Source organism: Mus caroli, chromosome 10 (genome assembly GCF_900094665.2).
Source record: "Mus caroli chromosome 10, CAROLI_EIJ_v1.1, whole genome shotgun sequence".
In the NCBI taxonomy this organism is placed as follows: domain Eukaryota; kingdom Metazoa; phylum Chordata; class Mammalia; order Rodentia; family Muridae; genus Mus; species Mus caroli.
Genome location: NC_034579.1, coordinates 78,642,631 through 78,665,101, shown reverse-complemented (window position 1 = coordinate 78,665,101; position 22,471 = coordinate 78,642,631). Strand labels below are relative to the sequence as shown.

The following is a 22,471-nucleotide window of genomic DNA, read 5'->3' as shown; positions in this document are numbered from 1 at the left end:
AGGGGAGGAGAGGGGAGGGGAGGGGAGGGGAGGAGAGGAGAGAAAGAAGCCCACTTTCTAGTCTATGTCCTCTTAATCAGTCCTTGCTTAACACCCTTCAATGGTTTCCATACACCCAAGTGCCCACTCTAAAGAGGAAGAGATTGTTGACTTCTCAGCATCTGACCCACTCAGCACAGCTAAATTCCTGGCTGTGTGGACTTAAGGAAACAGAAGCAAGTTCTGTCAGTCAGATGGCTATGTTCTCATGCTCCTGTAAAGCTCCGCTCACCAGTGCTTCCTTCTCCCTTCATGGCTCGCATGAGCTCGTTGGCCCGCTCCTGACAATGCAGAGATTCTAGCAAGTAGAGCACGTAGTCGTCGAACATCAGGTGAATGAGGTGAAAAGACCCTGGTGCGGAGAGAGCAGACGGAAAGTGAGGCATGCAGCCCCTCACCAGGCCAACGGCATGCTGCTGTGTCTTCCAACCAGTGCTCAAGAACCCAGTCCTCTCCCTCAGGATCTCCCCACCTTCCGCATACTCCCATTAGACAAGCCCATTAGTTCCGCTTGAGTGGTCAGGCTCCCCACCCCAGCCTGGGCACTCCTCGATCTGCCCAGCTCAGCACAGTGGTGCTCATTTCCATTCTTTCTGGAGGACATCCTATAAGCACATCCATGGCGGCAACGTGTCCCTTAGTTCATGGGTATGTACCAATCAATGTACCTGGCACCATCCCGGAAGCAGAATTGAAATCGTACATTTACAGTCACAGACTTATGGCCCTAAATGTTTTAGAGACACAGGAGGTTTTTAGAAAAGGTACAAGATGGGAAAGAGTTGGGATTTTCCAAGGAGTACTCTTCCTTTTGGAGTAGATAATTCCTTAAGGAGCAGGGTGAACCTTCAATTTAAAGACTGTCCCGTGTACCAGTCTGTATTCAGCATTCTCTGAGGACTACAGCCACCCAGTACAGATGGCATTGTGATTTCTGTTTCAGCCTACCCTGCCTCGTCCCCTTAAATAAGAAAGTTAGTTTTATTCTTTTCAGCTAACATGAGTGTGTGTGTGGGGAGGGTGGAGGTGGGGGGAAGGCTCAGGGAGTATAAACCATTTGCTCAGGCCCTGAGCTAGTGATCACCAAAGGCCACTACGATAAAAAGCAGTGGAGACAAAGAGAGACTGTTGCTGTATGCTGACCTACTCAACTGCATTTGATAGAATCTAGAATTTTCTTAGGTCTGGCCTAACTTTCCTAGCTTATAGAAAGTGAGAGTCTTCTAATATGAACATCTGTATACTTATCACATAGCTTTATGATATGCGTAACACTTTTTTCTACATTTAAATGGGATGTTTTTTAATTGAAGGGAAAGACCTTCCCTTCCCTTTTGTAATTTCTCTGACTCTGTTTGTCCCTTTGAATAAATCAGTAATCTTGAATCTGTTATTGTTCATGTGTGTTTTATACTGTTACTGTACACTTACTTCTGTAGAGAGCACACAAGTAGCTTTCTAGTGTGATGTAAATGATACATATACTCTACACAACATTCCACAACCTGCTCTTGACAGTTTTCTACTTGTAGGTCCATGCACTTGATGCTGAATGCTGATGCTACAGTGGCTGAATGGCCACTCAATGCCACAGTTTATCCGTTCTCCTGCTAGGTTGCTGACAAATTTTCATCCTTGAAAACTGGCTACAATGACTATTTTTGTCTCTGTCTCCTAGTGTGTAGGACTAGAAGTCCAACCAACAAATCCCAAGAATACCTGCTCATCCAGTCTTAAGAAAGAGTGCCAAATTGCCTACCAGAGTGGTTTACACTTTTACCAGTACTGTGTAAGTTGTGGGGCAGAAAGGATGTGAACTTTGCAGTAACCTAATCAAGTGTTTTTTTTTTCATGTGCTTATTGTCTGTTAGAATTTCTTCTTCTGTAAAGTGCTGTTTGTATTTGTTTCTTATTTTCTATATATGCTAGAGTATTTGCATTAAAAAAATAATTATTTAAAGATCAAGGAGATATCTCAATGGATAAGGGCCTTGGCACCAAGCTTGACAACTTGAGTTCTTTCCTTGGGACAAAATGGCGGCACGAGCAAGTTATTTTAAAATCTGAAATTACCAAGAGGACAGGTGATCCCAGAATGGCGGGTGCTTAGCCCTGGAGAGCAGGCTGGCAGATGGGCTGTGGCTGCCATTTAATAATCATCCCGTGGTCATACAAGAGTACAGAGTGGCTCTGACATCATTCACTCCATCTTGTTGCAGGACTACAGGTACTATTATTTCAGGACAGTTTAAAACAGAAATATTAGGGTCTCTTCTCCAAAATTTTCATGTGGATGATTTATAGTATCTAACATACCCCCAGCAGAGGTAGCCTAGTCACACCTCTCACACTGAGTCTTGTTCTACATTCAAGATCCATGATAATCAATATATTCATTCAAATGTCAACATTCATTTGGAAGTATTTTTGCTCATACTTTGTTCTTTGTGTATTTGTGTTTTTTTAAAGGAAGTTTAAGGTCTATTTTTGTCATCGTTGCTGTTTTTCATGTAGATGTTTCCTTTATGGAAGTTGGGGCATCTCATTTCATCTTAGTCACCCTAAAATTCTTGTCACAGAAAATCCACTGGTCTGAGCCCCTCCTGTCTCATTAGAAGTCCCTCATACTTTTCTCTTGAAGACCCAGAAGTGTGGATCTGAAGATGGGGTTTCCCTCCTGCCAGGCCGGCTCTGCTCTCTCTGGGTGTTTGTTGCTTCAAGAGTCTAGCAACCCTCTATCACTGAGTGTCAGCTGAGCCTGTCCCTACGCCTGCTTGCCCTTACCTTCACAACATCTTCATTCTGCTAACCCTTTAGGTTTCCTTAGGAATTCAAGGATCAGGTTGTTATATTCAAAGAAATTGAAGGTGTGAGGTGGAAGTACATTGAATTTATACACTGAAGAGAATTGAGAGGGTTGAATCTTACTAAACATGAGCCATAATTTTTTCTTTGAAGGGCTTCTTGACCCCCATCTGTTTCTTTGAGACAGGGTTTCATCATGTGACTCTGGCTGGCTTTGAACTCACTGTGCATCACAAGCTGGACTCAAGCTTGCAGTGGTCCCTGGCCTCAGCCTCCTGAATGCCGACATGACAGGGATGTGTGAGTCCTAGCCACAGAGCCTTGCAGATCTTAACACTCGCACTTCAGAATTATCTCAAAGTGCTTTTTAGACTCACTTGTTACTATAAATAACGCTATTTTAAAATAATAGCTGAATGATGTACTAAAAATATCAATTATTTTATAAAAACAAATATAACTTACCGTGCCGGGCAGTGGTGGTGCACACCTTTAATCCCAGCACTTGGGAGGCAGAGGCAGGCGGATTTCTGAGTTCGAGGCCAGCCTGGTCTACAAAGTGAGTTCCAGGACAGCCAGGGCTACAGAGAAAAACCCTGTCTTGAAAAACAAAACAAAACAAAACAAAACAAACAAAAATAAATAAATAAATAAATAAATAAATAAATAAATAAATAAATGTAACTTACCAAGACTATAGTAGCTTATAGACTCTTTTGTTAAAGAAACTTTATTATGTTTATTTATTATGTGTATGCACATTTGGGGGGTGTGTGTGCGTGTGTGTGGAGGTCAGAGGACAAGTTGTGAGACCCAGTTCTCACCTTTGGTGGGTCCTGAGGATTGACCTCAGGTGGTCAGATTGGCAACAAGCCCCTTCACCCACTTCATAGTATATCTAAAATTTTTGTGTATTTCTTCCAATCCATAGATTTCCTTTCTTATTGATTTGCTAGACCTCTAGTATGTAATTATTGGAGAGTATGAGAAGTTATTCATGGCTTTATTATTATATATAAGTACACTGTAGCTGTCTTCAGACACCCCAGAAGAGGGCATCAGATCTCATTACAGATGGTTGTGAGCCACCATGTAGTTGCTGGGATTTGAACTCAGAACCTTCAGAAGAGCAGTCGGTGCTCTTAACCACTGAGCCATTTCCCCAGCCCCCTGTTGTAGAGATTTTAAAATGCTCTTTAATATTCTCTTTCATTTCTACTTTACAAAGTTTCTCAGAAGTCACACATGGCAAGTGACTGCAAAGAAATGTTTTTCTTTCTCTATGAACTATAGAGATGGTCACATGGCATCCCTTTTTAATCCATAGATACGGGATGCTGCTTAGCCATGAGTAGGCTTTGAATCATACTTGAGATTTTGGCAGATTCCTATCAATCATGATATCTGTCTATCTATCTATCTATCTATCTATCTATCTATCTATCTATCTATCTATCTATCTATCTTACTGTGTGAGGGGTGTGTGTGGGTGGAGTGGGTGTGAAGGCACACATGTGCCACTGTGCACATGTGGCGGTCAGAGGAGAACTTCTGGAAGTTAGCTCTGTTTAGTCTGTAGGTCCCAAAGGTCAAGCTGGGATCATTGGCTCTGGCAGCAAGCACCAGTACTCACTCCCTGAAACGTTATACCCACCATTACCCGTGATTTTAAAAAGAATAGGCGGGGCTTGGTGGCATACACTTTTGATCCCAGCACTCCCGGGGCAGAGACAGGTGGATCTCTGTGAGTTTGATGCCAGCCTGGTCTAAATGGTCATTTTCAGGCCATCCAAGGCTCCACAGAGAGAGACTGTCCCAGACAAAACAGCCTGGATGAACTAGGTCTTCTCTGGCTCTGCCTGTTGGAAACAATGTAGCTGAGTCACAGCGGTCTTTTCTCCTGGCTGTTCTGGCCAGGTTTGAAGTTGAGATTAGCTCGTGAAATAGATGTATAGCTTTCCAGTTTTAATTTCATTTCTTTCAAAGGGGGGATTTTCACAACTTAAGGATTATATATACCCATCATTGTGGATAAAATGGAGTTGCCTGGGTCTTTTTTGCCTGTTTATGCTCACAGGAATAGACTTCCTCGTTTAGTCTGATGGTCGTTTCCACTGCTCTGTTCTGAACCTTACCACCTATGTTCTGTATCACCTCAGTTTTTGCCATATCTTAAATGTTCATAGTATTGCATTTCCCCTGTAAGTTATGATTGTGTCGTCATAATGAAAGTCTCTTAATTCATCCTACATGTACACCCTATGTGTTTACTCTAAAATCATATATAGATAGGTATGTGTTTCTGACAATCTGGAAGTATTTAGTAGTTCTAGTAGAGAAAAGACCTCTCCACATTTCAATTGCTCTTTCAGCATTCATGTCTCATTACTCCACAGTCTATATTTTCCCTTAGAACTTGGCTTTGTCTTTGTAAAGAACACACATAAAGGTTAGTTTCTGGGCCATTAATGTGTCTCAGTGGGTAAGGTGCTTGCTGCCAACCCTGAAGACCTGAGTTCAATTCTCAGAACACAAATGGTGCAAAGAGAGAACTGGCTCTCAAGGGTCACCCTCTAACCTGCACACTAGGGCTGTGGCATGCCTCCCCATGTCCCTGCTCTCCCAGCCCCCCACATAATACATGCATACATACATACATACATGACAAATGTAGAAAGGATTAGCTAATTAAACTTGTTTACATAAATGTTTCTCTCATATGAAACAGGGCTCCCCAATGTATATCCTTTGCATTAAAGATTAGGGGAGGGAAGGCCTAGAACTCTTGAACCAACCGAGTGTGAAGGAACTTACTGTGTGTCCTAGACCTTCACCCTTGGATGGTCACATACAGACCTGAGTCACCCTAGGTACTGATCATAAGAACCTGTCCAGATGATGAGATGGCTGCTATGGGCCTCTCTGCTCTGGGGGTAATTTGTTATGTAGCAGTGATAATCAGAAAACTGTTGTTTCTCAGGCACCAGCGTGTCCTTGGCTTTCCTTTCCTTCTTGCTAAAGTACATCCTTTTTGATGTATGTTTGTGGGTGCCAAGTTCTCCTGGTCTTTAAACAACGGAACACGCCTTTATCTCACCCTCACTCTTACTAAGTTGCTGATACTTGTCCTCAGCACTTATAAGATGCCGCTCCACTGTTCCCGGCATCTGTTAGGATTTGCAGCAGTCTAGTGAGTATTCTTTTCTCTCATCGATTTAAATTTTAAAATAATCTTCATTCAAAAATTGAAAACCAGGATTGTGGATAAGATGAAGTTATCTGGCTTTTTTTGTGCCATCCTTGTGAGTCTGGGTGGCAGTGGTCAGAATGAGTGTGGGCTTTATGGTGAGGCAGATAGATCTGGGTTTGAACCAGCTCTGCCATGCTGCAGCTCTGCCATGCTGCAGCTCTGCCATGCTGCAGCTCTGCCATGCTGCCTCCTTAAGCTTGGGCGAAGAGATCCAACAAGCTCCCTTCCCACCCTTGGGAGGAAACCTCTGTCTGACTGCCTTGAAGAGTTAAAGTAAGGCATAAATGATCTTATATATTTGCTGAATGTTTGTTAAAATAACTATTGTTGGCTACTGTTTGCCTTATTATAGACCTAATTCTAGGGAAGTCCTTATTAAATTCTACCCCGGCTTCCTAGCCTGACATACTAGAGGCAGTAATAGGAAAAAGATGCTAATATAATGTCTAAAATCTATTAGGCTCTCCATAAATATGATTTAGTAGTTCCCATCCGTATTGAGCTGGGAAAGGCAGGTGAGTCAGGGTGATTTATTGGGAAGAGCACACACCTAAGCTGAGAAGGATGCCCTCTCCCTGGGAAAACTGAATCTCTTGCAAGTCCTTCTTCTCTCTGGGCCTAGACCAGGGACAGAAATTCACGCTCTCAGGGCTTGAAGAGGGCCCGAGCAACAGTGGTAACATAGGGTCCTAAAGTTTAGCAGGCTCTGGATGATGGGAAGCCAGAATTCCTGAGTGTAGAGAAGCAGTTTGGAAGATCCTATCACAGTGACAAGGTCCAGGAGCAGGTCCGGGTCCAGGACCTGTGTCCAGGAGCAGTGACCAGGTCCAGGTCCCTGACAGATCACACGGGGCCTCCCAGCCCCGGCCCAGGAGGGTGGCCTTTGATGTTGGACAATAAAACAAGCCTGTAAAAAAAGTGGCACGTGGAAGGGTGCACAGCCCTGCCCTGAGGACTGTCTTGTCAGATAGTTTTGCTCTAGAGTGTGTCAGAAACTACTGTTACTTTTCAGACATTCACAATGGTGAAATACATGGGCATTTGGTGAAAGGGGGAGACTCAGGTGTTCCCTGAATGGGAATCAGATCAGCTGACTATGGAGGGGTAGTTTTTGAGACAGAAGCCTTCATTTGGTAAACAAACGTTGGTCCTGGTGCTGTTTACCAAATGAAGGCTTCTGTCTCAAAAACTACCCCTCCATAGTCAGCTGATCTGCCACTTTTTTTACAAACTTCTTCTGCAGTCACTGTTTACAGTAGAAAAGTCTGGCTACTCCGGATCAAAAGACAGACCCAGAGAAAAGGCATTAGGAGGACAGCAGTAAGAAGCCACCAAGGAGAAGAAAGTATCCCCTATCTTCCAAACAGGTTGCTCTGAGGAGGTAGAGTCTGCCAGGGTCCTTTGAGGTATTTCCCAAGATCACTGTGGCGGCCAGCCTGCCAAGCTGGCACTTGTAAGGAACGGCACACCATTCCTCATGCTGAGGACCGCGCAGGAGTTATAAGACACATAGAGCCGGCCCCTGCAGCTGGGGAGGGGGCCAGGGAACAGAGGGCTCTTTTTCCTAATTAGCTGTTTTCATACAGCGAACGCATGACCCAAACACAGCCACCAACTGGGGCTTTGACACATACAGGCAGAAAGGGGGAGCTGGGCTTTTGTCTGCCACACATTCTTTCAACTTGCCTGTCGCCCCAAGCTGCAAAACTCAACAATGAGTCAGATGAGCTGGACCATTTCAGAATCTGCTGAATGGACTTAGAGGCAGGCATTGTTTCAACCCACTCAAGGCCGAGGAAAATACCGTAAGAATGAAATCAGGTTAACGTCTCTCTCTTCCCCGTGTGTGTGTGTGTGTGTGTGTGTGTGTGTGTGTGTGTGTGTGTAACTGAATACACCTTTCTGTGCCCTTACTCTTTCTAGGTTGGCGATATTTGTCCTCTCACTTATAAGCTACTGCTCACTGCTCCTGGCATCTGTTAGTATTTGCAACAGTAATGATTATTCTTTTCTCTCATCACTTTCAATTAAAAAAAAAATCTTAATTCAAAAATATAAAAGCCTCATTGTAGATAAAATAAAGTTGTCTGGCCTGCTTGCGCTATTCATCAGAGTCTAGGTGACTGTGATAAAAATTGTATACATATTCATATGTATATGTATATTCATATACATGTATATGCACATTCATATACATGTATATGCATATTTGCCATTTACTTGAGTTTCCAGCATATCTCAAAACAGTGTGACTAGAAAGGAAATAAGCCCACCTAACCCATTTTTAAAGAGTCATACATTTCAGGAAGAAATTCAAGATATTGATAAACCACAATTGTTTTGTCCAGGCTTCCATTTTCACATTGATTATTAACTCAGCCAAAGCAACTGACCTGCAAATTCAAACAACACCAACAGAAACCCCTGCCTTTCCTGTGTGATGGAGGTGGATAGCGGTATGCATATTCCATGCACCAGCACAAGGAAGAGTAAGGGAGAAGGGAGGAGGGGAGCCTGCTCGCTCTGTGCATGTACATGCATGTGCATGCATGTGCTTGGGTGGAAAACGGCCTAATCTTTGCCTTTGAAGCAATGAAAGAAAGATGTCAAGATACCACTCAGCCATATGCCTAAGCAAAAGCAAAGTCACACACGAGAAGGCAGTTACACACAAATGATCTTTCCAGAGCTATGAGTAACATGTGCTAACACTAACCACCATGGGCTGCAAGCCATCAAAATGCCACATCTGATGGCACTGCCCAGGGAGCAGTGACCAGAGCACTTCCATACTCTGCTCACAGAGAGTTTCTATCTGTAGCCAAAGCATGGGGAGGCTCAGAGAACCCCAGGGTGGACGAGGAAGAGATTGGCCAAGAGAAGGCCTCTCTGAGCGGGTCAACGGTCTTTCCTAAAGAATGCGCCTGCCTTCTGCCTCGGTGGCACCTCGCTGTATGACACACCTTGGAAATGGTGCCAGGTTCATAAAAAGGTAGAAGGAAAAGTGTCAGATTAAAACCCCAGAAGATGCTGAGGGTTGATTGGCTTAATCTGAAGTTGTAAAAAGTGGGATCATGTCTACACTTGCAGAAAGACAGCCTAGGAGCAATCACCCAGAAACTTCCCCAACGCCTCTGGGAGAGACACCAGGAAAACAGAGGCCAGTAGTTTCGAATCTTGAATATCCAGGTGATGTCTTTCTGTGGACAATGTAGATGACCAGACACACTGCTTCTCTACTGAAAAGCGGGCAACTTGCCCTACAGGTAGCACAATATCCTAACTGAGTTGGGGACCAGGTTTCTACCTGCAGAGCCAGGACCTGGAGATGGATCCCAATCACCATCCCAGTGGAGGGCAGTAAGCAAGGACAAGAAAAGAAGGGAAGCAAGCACAAAAACCCTCTTCTAGAGAGTGGGCCAGAGTGCATCGCTGAAGAAATATTAATCAAACATCACAAGTCAATCTTAAATGAGAAGCAGAATAGAACCCTGGTGTGTCGGTCCCACTGTTTGCAAAGGCTTAACCTCCCAGACCTGTCTGTACCCATATTAGATCAACCACAGCTGGTGGAGGACACCCCCATGGAATGGCAGACACTGGGGTCACCTGATGAAGCGTGCTTGGCCACTGCCCCCATACTTCCTTAAATGCTGGCAGGTCTGTCTGTCAGCAAACCTCACCTTCACAGGGGCTGCTTCGCTACTCCACCTTTAGCATTCCTTCAGTGTTCTCTTGCTGTCAGAAAAGCCTAACAGTGTCGTGCCCCACCCCCGACAGATGCCTTCCTGATGTCCCTGTGGCCTCAGGGATGACAGCAAGTGAGGTTGTGGATGACTCCACAGAGGTGGACTCAGTACAGAGTCCAGAAAAAAAAAGTGTTTGCATAGTGTGTGTTGTATGGTGTGGTATGGTGTGGTGTGTGTGTGTGTGTGTATGTGTTGTATGTTGTGTGTGGTGTGGTGTGGTGTATGGGGGAGTATGGGGTATGTGTATGGTGTGTGGTGTGTGGGTGTGTGTGTATGTGGGTTTGTGTGCACGCTCTAGCATGTGTGGCACCAGGATAGTCTTACCGAAGCTGGGGGCACTGTGCAAGGTCATGTCCCGGATCACCCTCGTACCAAAGCAAGACCACATCAGCAGGAACTGTTGGGCTACTTTCTTCAGGGACCCTTGTCTCTTGGCAGCCACCTACAAGCAAGTAAATGGCTTTATTCCTTCTGTCCTTTGTTCACTACTGGCTCTGAAAAATGAGGGGAGGCCTGTACACCTTCAAAGCCCTGTGAAGCTGTGAGTTGTTTTGTTGTTGTTGTTGTTGTTTTTAATCTTTTTGGTTTTAACAGAATAAACAAATTTATGAATGAAATCTGATCCCAAGACTCTATGGACAGTCACGAGGGGACACACACCTGGATGAGTTAGGAATAGGAGACTGAGAATCCTGTCTCTGCCCGCTCCAACTCCCAGGGTTGCAACTCCAGGGCTCTGTGAATGCTGAGGAGTATTAGCTAGCTCACCCTGGGATTCTGTGCTACTTAGGTGTCCATAGAGACAAGCAACCATCTGCAGGAGTCATGGCTGCCCCTTCTGCTCTGCCCTACCAACCTTTACAACGCATCGGTCTACCATGGTATCCAGCCATTCTATGTAAGCCTCGATGGGGGACTGTTCCTCCAGCAGGTGGTCAAACTCCTGGTACACTGTAAAGGAAGCAGAGACAGACAGACACACCTCACTCAAGGTGGAGTTCCACAGAGGTATATTCTTAAAGGCACAGAGGACTCGACTGCATAGCTCTTCCTGACCCAGATGAGATGAAATCCTTCCCTCCCCCTGCCTCTTGCCAGCACACATATCATCCCTCCTCCTCACATCTCTCATAGCATGTTACCATCTTTATCTTGCCTTTACTACTTACTACCTCATTAATAACACTGGCTAGCAGCTCAATATGTGTCAAGTCTCCTTTGCCTGTTCCTCTCTCATTGCCAGTTAGCATTGTTTGGTACATTATCTGAGCTACGGCTGTAATTCTGGAAAGCCTTACTCAATCATTAGGCTCAGGGCATTACCATCTCTTGCTCTCTGTCCAGGGATGGGGCACATGTAGTGATCGCAATGTTTTTGCACCACAACTCTATTGGGTAAGTAGCTTGCCCAGCCTCTCAGTGCCGGAGCCCTGTGTACTGACTGCATTCTAATCACAATGAAGCTGCTTGTTGCTCTCGCTGCCCCGCCTTCAACGTCAGGTGAGGAGACTAAGGTTGGAAGTGCTTGGAGACCAGGAAGCACTGTGGGAAGCAGGCGCCAGGCTGGGACCACTCGCATGGCAAGCATCTCTTTCACCGCATATTTTTTGTGTGGATTTTGGAGTGGAACTAAGTAAATATAGCCACAGTTCAAGATCTCTATATGCCTCTTTTCTCCATGAGTCTGAGCAGTTCTTTCCCAAGTGAGACAGCCAGCCAATGTGGTCTGTTTTGCTTGGTTGGTGAGTTCTCAAAGGAGCCAAATAGTCCTGATGCTTAGCATGAAGTCGGGCTTTAAAAGTGCATCCATCTTTCTCAGGTTGTAGATGAAGTGCTTGGTGGCTAACATTGTCAACTTGACAGAATCTAGAGTCACCTGGGAGATAAGCCTCTGGGACTGTCTGGAGGGATTATTTAGATTGGGTTATCTTTGGTGAGAAGGCCTATCTTAATGGAGGGCACCATTCCATGGGCTAGGGTCCCAAACTGAACAAGGCCAATCTCAACCTCCTGCTGCCACGCCCACCCCACCATGATGGATTGCAGCCTTGAACTGTGAGTCAAAATGAACTCTTTCCCTCTCGTTGGTTTTGCTAGGGTATTTTACCACAGGGATGGGAAAAGTCACTGAGACAAGGTGCTGTGTCTTATTGAGGCTGATCAATCTACTCAAAGCCAGAAAGCAAGTGAGTTACATGGCAGAACCTAGAACCAGGTTTTAGATGTGACTTTGGGGTTCTTTCTCTGTGTCCTGGCTACTGTCACTGAGGGTGACAATAAAGATTATATAGTAAAAGAGCAAAAAAAAAAGAAAAACAAAACAAAACAAAACAAAAAACCCAACCCAAAAACAAAAACAAAAACCAACCAACCAACCAACAACAACAACCCCCCCCCCCCCCCCCACCCCCACGACAACAGCTAACTTCCTTGAGCACTGGCTGAGGGACAACACTCTCTTCGGTGACTTACATGGGCATACTAACTTAACCTTGAGACAGACTCTCAAGTGTCGATGTCATGGGGGCTGGCTGTGTCATGCTTCCTGTTTGACCCCACCGCTTAGGACTGCCTGGCATGGAGAAGATGTTCAGCTGGTTACTGAGTGAATAAATGGACAAGCCAAGTAGGTATCCTCAGGTTTCCCCATCTGCAAATAAAGAAACTCAGGCACTCTGAGACGAGGAACTGCCCAGCTGTTTCACAGCTAGTGAACAGCAGTAAGATTCCAAACAGCCCTACTCAAGCATCTGCCTCCTAGCCACTGCCCCGCAGCACCCCCGTGCCTCGAGGAGCACTACTGAGCATGTGGTAGTCTCCTTTAATCTTAATCCCTCTGCATTGTCCTCATTTTATAGAATTAAAAGCCATGGTCACCACACACTGGAGCCAACATTTAAGCAAGGTCTTTTGGGCAAATTCAGCTCCACTCTCTTCTTAAGGCATCCCTTAACACTCATCCCGACAGTGTGCTCAGACACCAACACATTTAAAAGCTAACGTGAGCCGAGCATCCCCACTCGGGCTCCACACCATCAACGGAAAGGAGACCCGACAGCAGGAGTTTGCGGATCTGTCTGCTGATCCCCTGCTCACACTGACTTCTGGGCCCTCTGTTGTGGTTCGAGGACTATGTGGGAGGTACAGGTATGACACTATGCACTGGGCTGTTCCCTCCAGGTTTGCCACCCTTCCTCAAACTCCCCTTTCTGCCACTGCATCGTGTACCACTGTCCTGTCTTTGGCAAGATGCAGTGCTGTTGGGAATCAGCTTCTTACTAGCCAAGAGTTCCGAGTCCCATGTCCGGAAGGTCATTGTCCCAGCTCTTAACAAAGAACCTGATCCAGGCTAGACAGACAGTGAGGGCCAGCTGGGTTGAACTAAACCATAATATAATTCCAGTTTCAAATGATAGGATTCTATCGTGCGTCTAGGGGAACCCCATGAGAGAACCCAAAGATTCTTTCTCAGAGACTCAGTGCTCTGGTACAGGCCCAGTGCCTGGTGCCCTTCAAGTCCTTCTGCTGACAGTGTTTTCCCTAAAGTCTAGTTCACACTTTACTCCCCACAAGAAGCTCTAAGCCAGTGCGAAACTATGAGTGGCAGCTAAAACCGGGAAATGAGGTTCGCAGTGGGCTTCTGCTCCCCAGATACTAGCAGATTCCAGCTCCATGCCTGGGTCAGTGGGTGGCCCTGAGACATAGTGACCCGTGGTCTCCTGCTGGCTGTTAGGATGCTTGGGAACATGGCTCCTCTTGATTTAGCAGAGAAGTGGGGGATGGGGGGGGGCAGAGGAAGAATCATGCCTGAAAGCTGGGGAGATGCTCTATGGGTGAAGGTTGAGGACAGAGGTCTGGATCCCTAGAACTCCCATTTAAAAAAAAAAAAAAAACAGGTTGGGCATGTGACTGTAATGTCAGCACTGCTATAGTAAACTGAGGCAGAGACAGGAGACTTCCCATGAGTTTAAAAGCCAGGAAGCCTGGTGTGCTGGCTAGTCTTATGTCAGCTTGACACACAAGCTAGAGTTATCTGAAAGGAGGGGACCTCAATTGAGAGAATGCCTCCGTAAGATCTGGCAGTTGGGCATTTTCTTAATTAGTGACTGATGGGGGAGGGGAGGGGAGGGCCCACCGGGCCCACCCCATTGTGGATGGTGCCACCTCTGGACTGGTGGTCCTGGGTTCTATAAGAAAGCAGGCTGAGCAAGCCATGAGCAGCACCCCTCCATGGCCTCTGCATCAGCTCCTGCCTCCAGGTTCCTGCCTTCTTTGTGTTCCTATCCTGACTTTCTTTGATAATGAACTGTGATATGGAAGTGTAATCCAAATAAACCCTTTCCTCCCCAAGTTGCTTTCATCGTGGTGTTTCACTGCAGCAATAGTGACCCTAACTAAGACACCTGGTGTAGTCAGTGACTAACAAGAGACCCAGTCCAAAAAAGGTGAAAGGTAAAAACTGAGGTTGCCCTCTGAGCTACACACACACACACACACACACACACACACACACACACTAAAAACAAACAAAAAAGTCACAATAGAAAGCACTTAGGAAGACCCTGTACCCTCTTGAACCCAGCCACATTCTACAACGTTGGCTCCCTCGGTTCCTCCTGGGCTGGGGAGGCACTGCTACAGGTGACTCTGTGACCCTGGAGAAGCCCCACCAACTCCAAATGTAAGCAGAGAGCAACCCAAGACTGTCCCTCGGGTGGCTGCAGAGCAGAATTAATGACACCACACATGGTGGGCTTGACATGGCACTTGGCAGAGAGAAGGCAGCCTCAATGGCATTATTATTTAAGTGAGATTCTCTAAGACTCAACGGCAGACAAGTGGGTTGGGGCAACATGCAGGAAGAAGGAATAAGAGGCTGAGGTAAGGCCAGGGTCTAAACCCAGGAAACATGACATGGAGGGCCACAGTTCACACAATTCAGGGCTGCTATTTGCCCCTGAAGGGTCTTACAAGGAAACACTCTCTAATAGGGAATCTCATAAGATGTTGGCTCATAAACAGCCCAGGCTTAGGTCAACTGGCAGAAGACAGGGACCCTCAAGAGAACAATCTGGAGGATCAGACCCTGTAAGTCAGGGGGCCTGGACTTTGCTGAATCTAACCCTCCTCCTAGTGAGTGCTGGAGCGATGGAGTCATTTACCCCACACAGAAGGTATGGAGGTAGAACCATCTACCCCCCCCCAACAGCGTTCTGTCCGTCCCAGCCTCCCTGAGAGCCCCGAGAAGGTGTCCTGACCACACTTCCTGACAGCGTGCACCCGTCAGGGAAAAGGATGGCGGGCCAAAGTGAGGCATGCCTTGAGCAGTCGGCTGGGCCGAGGCTCAGAGAAGGAAGAGACATGTCTAAAGGTGACGGTAGGTGGTGTTTTCTGTCCCCTTGTATTGATTCACTTTCGGGAGCAAACTTCTTGCCCACATCGGGGCTGTACTGGAACCTTACTTCCGTGTAGGAAGTCTTTGTCCATATGGCCAAGAACACCTGTTCATAGAAGCAACTCATCGCCCATTCATGTCTTCCCAGACTTGAATACACCTTGTGTGCGTGCGTATGTGTGTGTGTCTGTGTGATTAGGGGAGCAGGGGTGGGCTGGCTCATGATCATGTGAGCACTGAAAAGCAGTCAGCACCTCCAGCTTGTTCTACACCAACGCATCCTGAGACAGGCCAGAGCTTTCCGTTCCCATTCTCTGTCACAGTCTCGGAGGTATTCGTGGCATTCAGGGTCACATGCAAGGGTCCTTTGCATGACATTGTGTGCTGCCCAACTGCAGCCACCATGTTGACACTTGGCCCTCCTGTCTTGGCTGACCCATTCAACAAGAACAATAAGAAGAATGTGATCCAGGGAAGGGGACAGGGTGGGAACACCACTTGAATATTTACCAAGATACTTTCTTCTTTCCCTTTTAAAAACAGAAACAGAAGGAGCACAGCCCCTGGCGGGACACCTTACACTGGATGATGAGTCTGCGGTGCTCATCCCGAGAGTCCTCCATGGTGTACAGAGTCTGCTTGGTGATGCTACTCAGGTCCACATTCCTCCAGTCCTCCAGCATCTGGAACGTGATGTCTGCACTGTGGATCACCGTTCGAGATGCCTGAAATCCAATCCAACCAACTTGTCAGCACATAGGCTGTCAGGTTAAAAGCCCTCCTCTCTGTCCCCCGCGTGCCTTCTGAGTGGGTGTGCCTACAGCATTTTGTAAACTACTCTGAAGTCCAGGGAAAATCAGTTTCAAGAAACAATACCATAGCTCAGAATATTCAGAGAGGTAGTCTTCCTTCCCGAGGCTCCCTCCTCTCCTGGCTCTTTGTCTAGCAAGGTGACCCGGGCCAGGCCACACCCTGCTGTTGTTCTCAACCCCTTTTGGTCATGACCCCCAACAGTAGCACGAGGCATGAAGATCTGTCTGCTTCCTCATGTGATCTGGTAGGAAGGAGTTCTGCGTTTAATAACCTGTGTGCCTATGGCATGAAGTTGACAGGACCACACTGAAGAGCTACTATACAGATGGATCACTCTGGAGATCCTGGGCCTAACTGACACCCAGAAACTTCACAAGGTATATATTTCCTCACACAAATGTTATTATCATGTATTTTTGGATTCTTATTCTTTGTTTTGATTTTTTTATATAATTAAGATAGTAAAACTAACGTGAATAAGGAAGAGATAATAGGAGTCATAAGATGTGTGTGTTTGTGCGTGTGTGTGCCTTTTAAAACCAAAACTTACCTAGCAAACCATTGTTAGTGAGCTGAAATTTACAAGCTGGAACAATGCTAATTGTGGAACCATGCCTATGAGTATTTCTTTTACTCATACATTTTAAAAATGTCCTTAAATAAAAATTTTTTGGTAAACATTGAAAACATCACAGGCATCATCCTTGGTTGCTAAGGCTGGTTGCTAAGGCTTGTGAACTTCCAAGTAAACATAATTATATCCAGGTGGAGGTAACTCCACCCCTGGCCATCCTCTGTCCAGGAACAAGTAAAATCCCACCGGAATTACTGCAGCACTCTCTGAAGGCCAGATGTACCCACGGTGTCTGAGACACTCGGACTGGATATTTGAACACGTCGGCCTCTGATGTCGGGTGGACGTGCTGAATTCAAGCACACCTGGGTCAGACCTCAGCTTTGCTGTTTGTGGCCTGTGCTTACAGCCTGGTCTCAGGGTCTATGAAATGGACATACAGTGGGACCTGCCTATGATATTCCTCCTGGTGGCTCGAAAGTATGGTGCATAGACTGGAAGCCAGGCTCTGTAAGTGGCTACAGCTGCAGAGGTTGGCTTGCTCTGCACTGACTGGGTAGATACCTCAGAGCCTTTGTCCGTTGTGTTCCCATAGACTGGAATATCCTTCTCCCACCTTGTCCCAACATCCCTGCTGTTCTGATGCTTCAGCCTCAATGTGACATCCTTTTTATCTCAGTTAAATACTTGATATTCTATACCTTTTCTCTATAACGTGTTTGTTTGTTTGTTTGTTTGATTGATTGATTGATTGATTATTGATTGACTGACTTGTTTTCCTGATGAAGATAGGTACCACTAAGCACAGTATCTGACTTATGACAGGAGCTCAAAAGAGTTTATGAACTGAGTGGCTAAGCTATGAAAGTCAAGTTGCCTGCCCTGTTAGTGTATCTGAGAGAGCCTGGCTGTGTAGAAGAGCCTTTCGCTGGGTCTTCTTTAATTTGACTTGCTCTGTGTATGTCTTTAGGAAAGCTCCTTGGTTTATTAGGTTGGCATATGGTCTGCAATATAGGACGAGAAGTGCCTCTTGGTTTTCCTAATAATCACCTTCTTCCCTGAGTTCCAGACATCTGTCAGACTGCCCCATCCCCAGAACAATGACTTTGTCACAGCTGCCCCAATCTAGAAGGAGTCCCCTCTGTTCCCAAGCCACCCCATGTGCCTTCTGTGGCAGGTACGGGGCAAGTGAGGATTCCAAGGGGGCGTCTTCTTGGAACCCCTCCCTCCCATAACCAGGATCCCCCAAGAGCCAGAGGACACTTTACAGGAGTGGTTGCCAGTCTGACCACGTAAAGGCAGTTGAAATGGGTGAGTGAGGCAGATCAACTCTGACAGAAAATTGGGAATCAGGAGGAATAGCCATTTATGTTGAGTGCTGACTGCCACCCAGGTTACATGCTGCCCCTGAGTGTCAATAGGAGTTGACACACCCAGTAATTTATTTCAAGAAAACACACAAGAAACCACAAATTTGAGGCCCCAGATCATGTCTGAAAGGTACGGGGCAACGGATGTTAAAAATGATTGTGTAAAAAGTTACAACTTTAGCCTTGGGCTGAGGTTTTTAGTTTCTTATGTAATAGAAACTAAGCACAATGCAGAGAGAGCCCCGACACACGACTGTATTATGCCACAGGACGTTGTCCTTATGGACGTAGCCTTTGTCCTACCTGGCACAGATGGTTCAGCGATGTTTGCCTCCTCAGGATTTGGGAAAACCTCCTTGATACTGCAAAAGAAAACAGGAAGCTAGCAACATTGGCGTGCTTGGTATTCCAACCTTAGATTTCCCCAGGAGCAGATTTGAAATAGTAGCTCTCATTTTCTAACTCTGTCTCCTCACTCCTTCTCTGTTTTTAGGGACTTACTGGCTAACTCCTGCTCCTGCCTCTTGTCCTGTTTCAGCTCCAGCAGCCATTTCCTAATGATGCTATTTGGGGGTACAGATTTCAGAGTCATGCACAAGCCACGCTCGCAGGTGTGAGAAATGATGGCATCAATCAACCGTGAGTAAAAGCAATTATTCACTTGTCTTTCATTTTGCTAATTGCAAGTTCAACCACCGCTTCCCAGATAATCACAGGAATCAAACGAAAGCTTTGAAGAAACCCCCTTTAAAGCTCAAGTGTGTCCCTTCTGAACGGTGACTGACCTCCGTGCTGTATGGAAGGGCTTCTTCTAGGGTGGAACTTGGGCTACCCCTGCAAGGGAGCATGGCGTTTAGCATCTGTCATTTTGCCCAGTGGCCTCCCGAACCTGTTTTGATTTAGGAAAGGCTATGTTTGCCTATCTGCTGTAATAGTCTGATTATTTGGAGTGAAGGTAACTGTATCTTTTTTTTTTTTTTTTAAGACATGTGCCTGTTCTTGGTCTTTATTCTTCCAGTCTTACACTGGGGGGTGGGAGGTGTTTGCTTCCACTCTCTTGCACATTCACCAACCCCCTCAGGCTCCCTGGGAAAGACCACTTCCTCCAAGTGTGCACAGGTGGAAGGCCCAACCCACCTCCTCCTTGTGGCAGATGTTGAGCCAGTGTTGGGTTTTTTTGTTTTGTTTTGTTTTGTCCGTGTAATTAAATCGAGCACGGGGCATTCTTCTCATTAATTTCTGAACTGGTCATGAAATAGCCAGAAAATTCTTTAGGCTTATTCTAATTTGTCCCCAGAGCTGGCTTGGTTTATAAAATAGTGTGGGGTTGGCGAGATGGGGGTGGGGCCTGGGGGGGTGAACTTCTAATTTTCCAGGCCGATCAATTGTTAATCCTGCTCCTTAATTACTTTTTCTTTAACTTTGTGATGTGGAATTTAGTGCTGGAGAGAAGAAAAGAACTGAGAGCCGTGAAATAAAGCGGGCTTTATCAATAGGCGATGGGCGCTGCGGGCGGCCTCAAAGCGAGTCTGAAAGGGTTTCTTTGCCTGTGGAGAAAGGGTAATTTGATCCTTCGTCTTCCCCACTGGCAGTTGTTTTAGGAGAAGACTTTCGAGCTGTATTCAAACAGGCCTTTAAGAAACATATTTTAAAACCTTGTTTTGCTTTAAAAAAAAATCTCATCTTATCTTTGTTCAGTAGCAACAAATGTGTTATACACACAGTCTTCACTATGCACAGACCCTTCAAGACAGGAAAACAGAACCAGGCTTCCTCAGGCTCAGCTAATCGCTGGGCACAAGACACCACTTGGCCAAGAGAAGATTCATGGCTCCAGCCCTTTTATAAGAAATATTAATTTGGCTTTCTAATTAGGTGGAGAATATGTGAGGCTCTTAGGTTAGCTACAGCCTTTTGTGGGCAGGAGCTTCAAGGAAATCTCGGAGCACTGACTTGAGTTTGTTTTGTGGGCTGTGTGGCTGTGTGGTTGACTTTGTTATCAGATGGGGATCCTGGGAGTAAATTCTGTCTCTGCTACTTAGCACCTCTTTAAGTGCGAGGCCCTTCTCTGTGCTGCTGGTGACAAACATTTTACAAGGACTAAATGAGTTTCGCACATGGGAAACACTTAGCCTAATTCCGGGCACTTTGTAGGCGGAGCGTTATTTTATCAGTGACTTACGAGAATGGAGTGGCTTTGAACTGTCGCCCTCACGTTCAGTCTCCTCCCAAGCCCAATGCTTACATTCAAATTTGATGTTTCTCAGGTTTTCCGGGAGATCGTGGAGAGCCACTTTCAGCCACTCGTCCAGCTGCTTGGCAAACTTTCGGATCACCTGAGTTAAGCTAGAGAGAGAGAGAGAGAGAGAGAGAGAGAGAGAGAGAGAGAGAGAGAGAGAGAGAGAGAGAGAGAGAGAGAAGTTGTAAGAACGTCCCGAGTTTCCAGAGGAATTTATTTCACATAATCCTCCCCTTTGGCTGCCACCAATAGATGCCACTGGTCAGAGCTGCCCAAGAAGCACAGCATGCAAGCCTATGCCTTTGAAGGTCTGGTCACTTCGGGAGAGGGGCTTATGGGTGCCGGTGCCAGTCCATGATGCACAGTGGTTGGTAAAAGCCAACACGGTGGCATCCAGAGTCCCATTTTGGGAAAGCCTCCTGGGAGGGGTGAGGATAATGGTCCTTGTCCTAAGACTGCTCTTTTGGAACTGACCCCCACCCCTCGTGCTTCCTTCCAGTCTCGTCCACATTCCCAGCCTAGAAGATCCGTGGGCAGCATTTGGAGATGCTTGCCCACTCGGGCTAGCAAAAGGATGCCTTCTGTGGGAGCTGGGAAGCAACAGCTCAGGAAAATCCTATTATTTTGCATTTATTTAAGTGTGTGTTCATGCTCGTGTGTGTGTGCACATATGCATAGGCACACTGTTGCACACGTGTAGAAGTTAAAGGAAAACTTGAAGGAGCTGGTTCTCTCTCTCTCTCTCTCTCTCTCTCTCTCTACCATGTGGGTCTCCGGGGATTGAACTCATGCTGTCAGACTTGCCTGTGAGAGACTTTACTGGCTGAGCCTACTGTGCAGTCCTAGTAATAGCTTAAGTTGGGGTTGGGGGAAGCCCCATTATGGATGGACCTTGAAACCAGAGTGTATTTTGGGGATGGAGAAAAGAGAGAAAGCCTTAGACCCAAGAAGCAGCTAAGGGGCAGTAGGATCCAGTGTGGAAACCCTAGGCACCATTTTCAGACTCCTCATGAAAACCATGTGCTCCAAGGCCTCAGATCCACTTTCTTCCTGGGTGTTACCAGACTCAGAGACCTCTTCCCGTGGTGACCGTCCACACCACCCTGGCCCAGGACCAGACACTTACTCTGTCTCACCTGTCCTTGGCCTGTCAGACCGTGACCCCTGACCTCCATGGCTGTCCCTGACTTTCCTCTGCTTTCACCCACTCTTGTCTCTCAGTGACCAGTTAGTCCTCGCCCTCTCTACGATCCTCCCCCACCGACCTTGCCCTCCTCCTCATACAGCTGGCATAAAAGACAGCATGGTTGCCGTTTTTGCTGTCTGCACAAGCCACGTAGCTTCCTTAGCAGAATCAAGGAGGCACCTTCCTCTCGTCCCAAGGCTAAACCCTTCATTCAGCTTTTCTGACTTTCCAGGGACACTGAATGACTGTCCCTTCTCTAGTGAATTCAGCTCTCCCTCCGGGTGGGACCATTCCTCCAGTGCTTTGGCCACATTCAAGAATAACTCACTTTGCAAAAAGGAAACTTCTTTTGTTATTTGAAAAAGAAAGGCAGGTTTCTAACTACTCCTCCTGTCCATCCTCTTAAACTTATTGCCTCTTATTGTTTGATTGGTTGGTTGGTTGGTTGGTTGGCTTGAATTTGGTTTCTCGGGGTGGAGATGTTTTGTTGTTTTGTTGTTGTTGTTATTGTTGTTTGAGACAGGGAGGGTTCCACCATGTAGCCCTGGCTACCATGGAACTTGCAATGTAGACCAGGTTGGTCTTGAACTCAAAGAAACCCACCTGCCTCTGCCTCCTGAATGCTGGACTAAGGGTGTGTAACCCACCTGCCTCTGCCTCCTGAATGCTGGACTAAGGGTGTGTGCCACACACAGCCTTCACGCTTCCTCTCAGGGTATATTACCTTTCAGAGCTACCTCCCTTGCTAGTCTCTCCTTCCCCAGATCCTTGTGTGGCATCTATCATTATTTTCTTTGTTCTATGGTTCAAAGTCACCTCCCTAGAGAATCCTGACCATCCATCCACCTTAATTAACCCTTTCCCACATGACTGTCCGTTGCTGCTCCCATTTTGTTCCCTTCAGTTTTGAGAGTTTATGTGTGTGGGTGTTCTGCATGCGTGTGTGTCTCTGTACCACATACATGCAATGCCTACAGAGGCCAGAAGAAGGCAGTGGAGTTGTGGTGGGTTGTGAGCCAACATGTGGGTGCTAGGAATTGAACCCAGGGCC

General features: G+C 46.4%; 1 protein-coding gene across 4 annotated transcripts in view; it reads right to left on the bottom strand.

Annotated features, from left to right (window-relative positions):
* Positions 1-22,471, bottom strand: part of Rfx4 (regulatory factor X4) — a 138,901-nt gene that overhangs the window by 25,123 nt on the left and 91,307 nt on the right. For all 4 annotated transcript variants that reach the window (XM_021174600.1, XM_021174601.2, XM_021174603.1 and 1 more), the window contains 6 exons: positions 20,241-20,341; positions 18,299-18,357; positions 15,819-15,963; positions 10,700-10,794; positions 10,168-10,285; positions 272-391 (listed from right to left, as the gene is read on the bottom strand). In XM_021174600.1, coding sequence (XP_021030259.1) covers positions 272-391; positions 10,168-10,285; positions 10,700-10,794; positions 15,819-15,963; positions 18,299-18,357; positions 20,241-20,341 — 638 coding nt within the window. The remainder of the gene's footprint in view (positions 1-271; positions 392-10,167; positions 10,286-10,699; positions 10,795-15,818; positions 15,964-18,298; positions 18,358-20,240; positions 20,342-22,471) is intronic.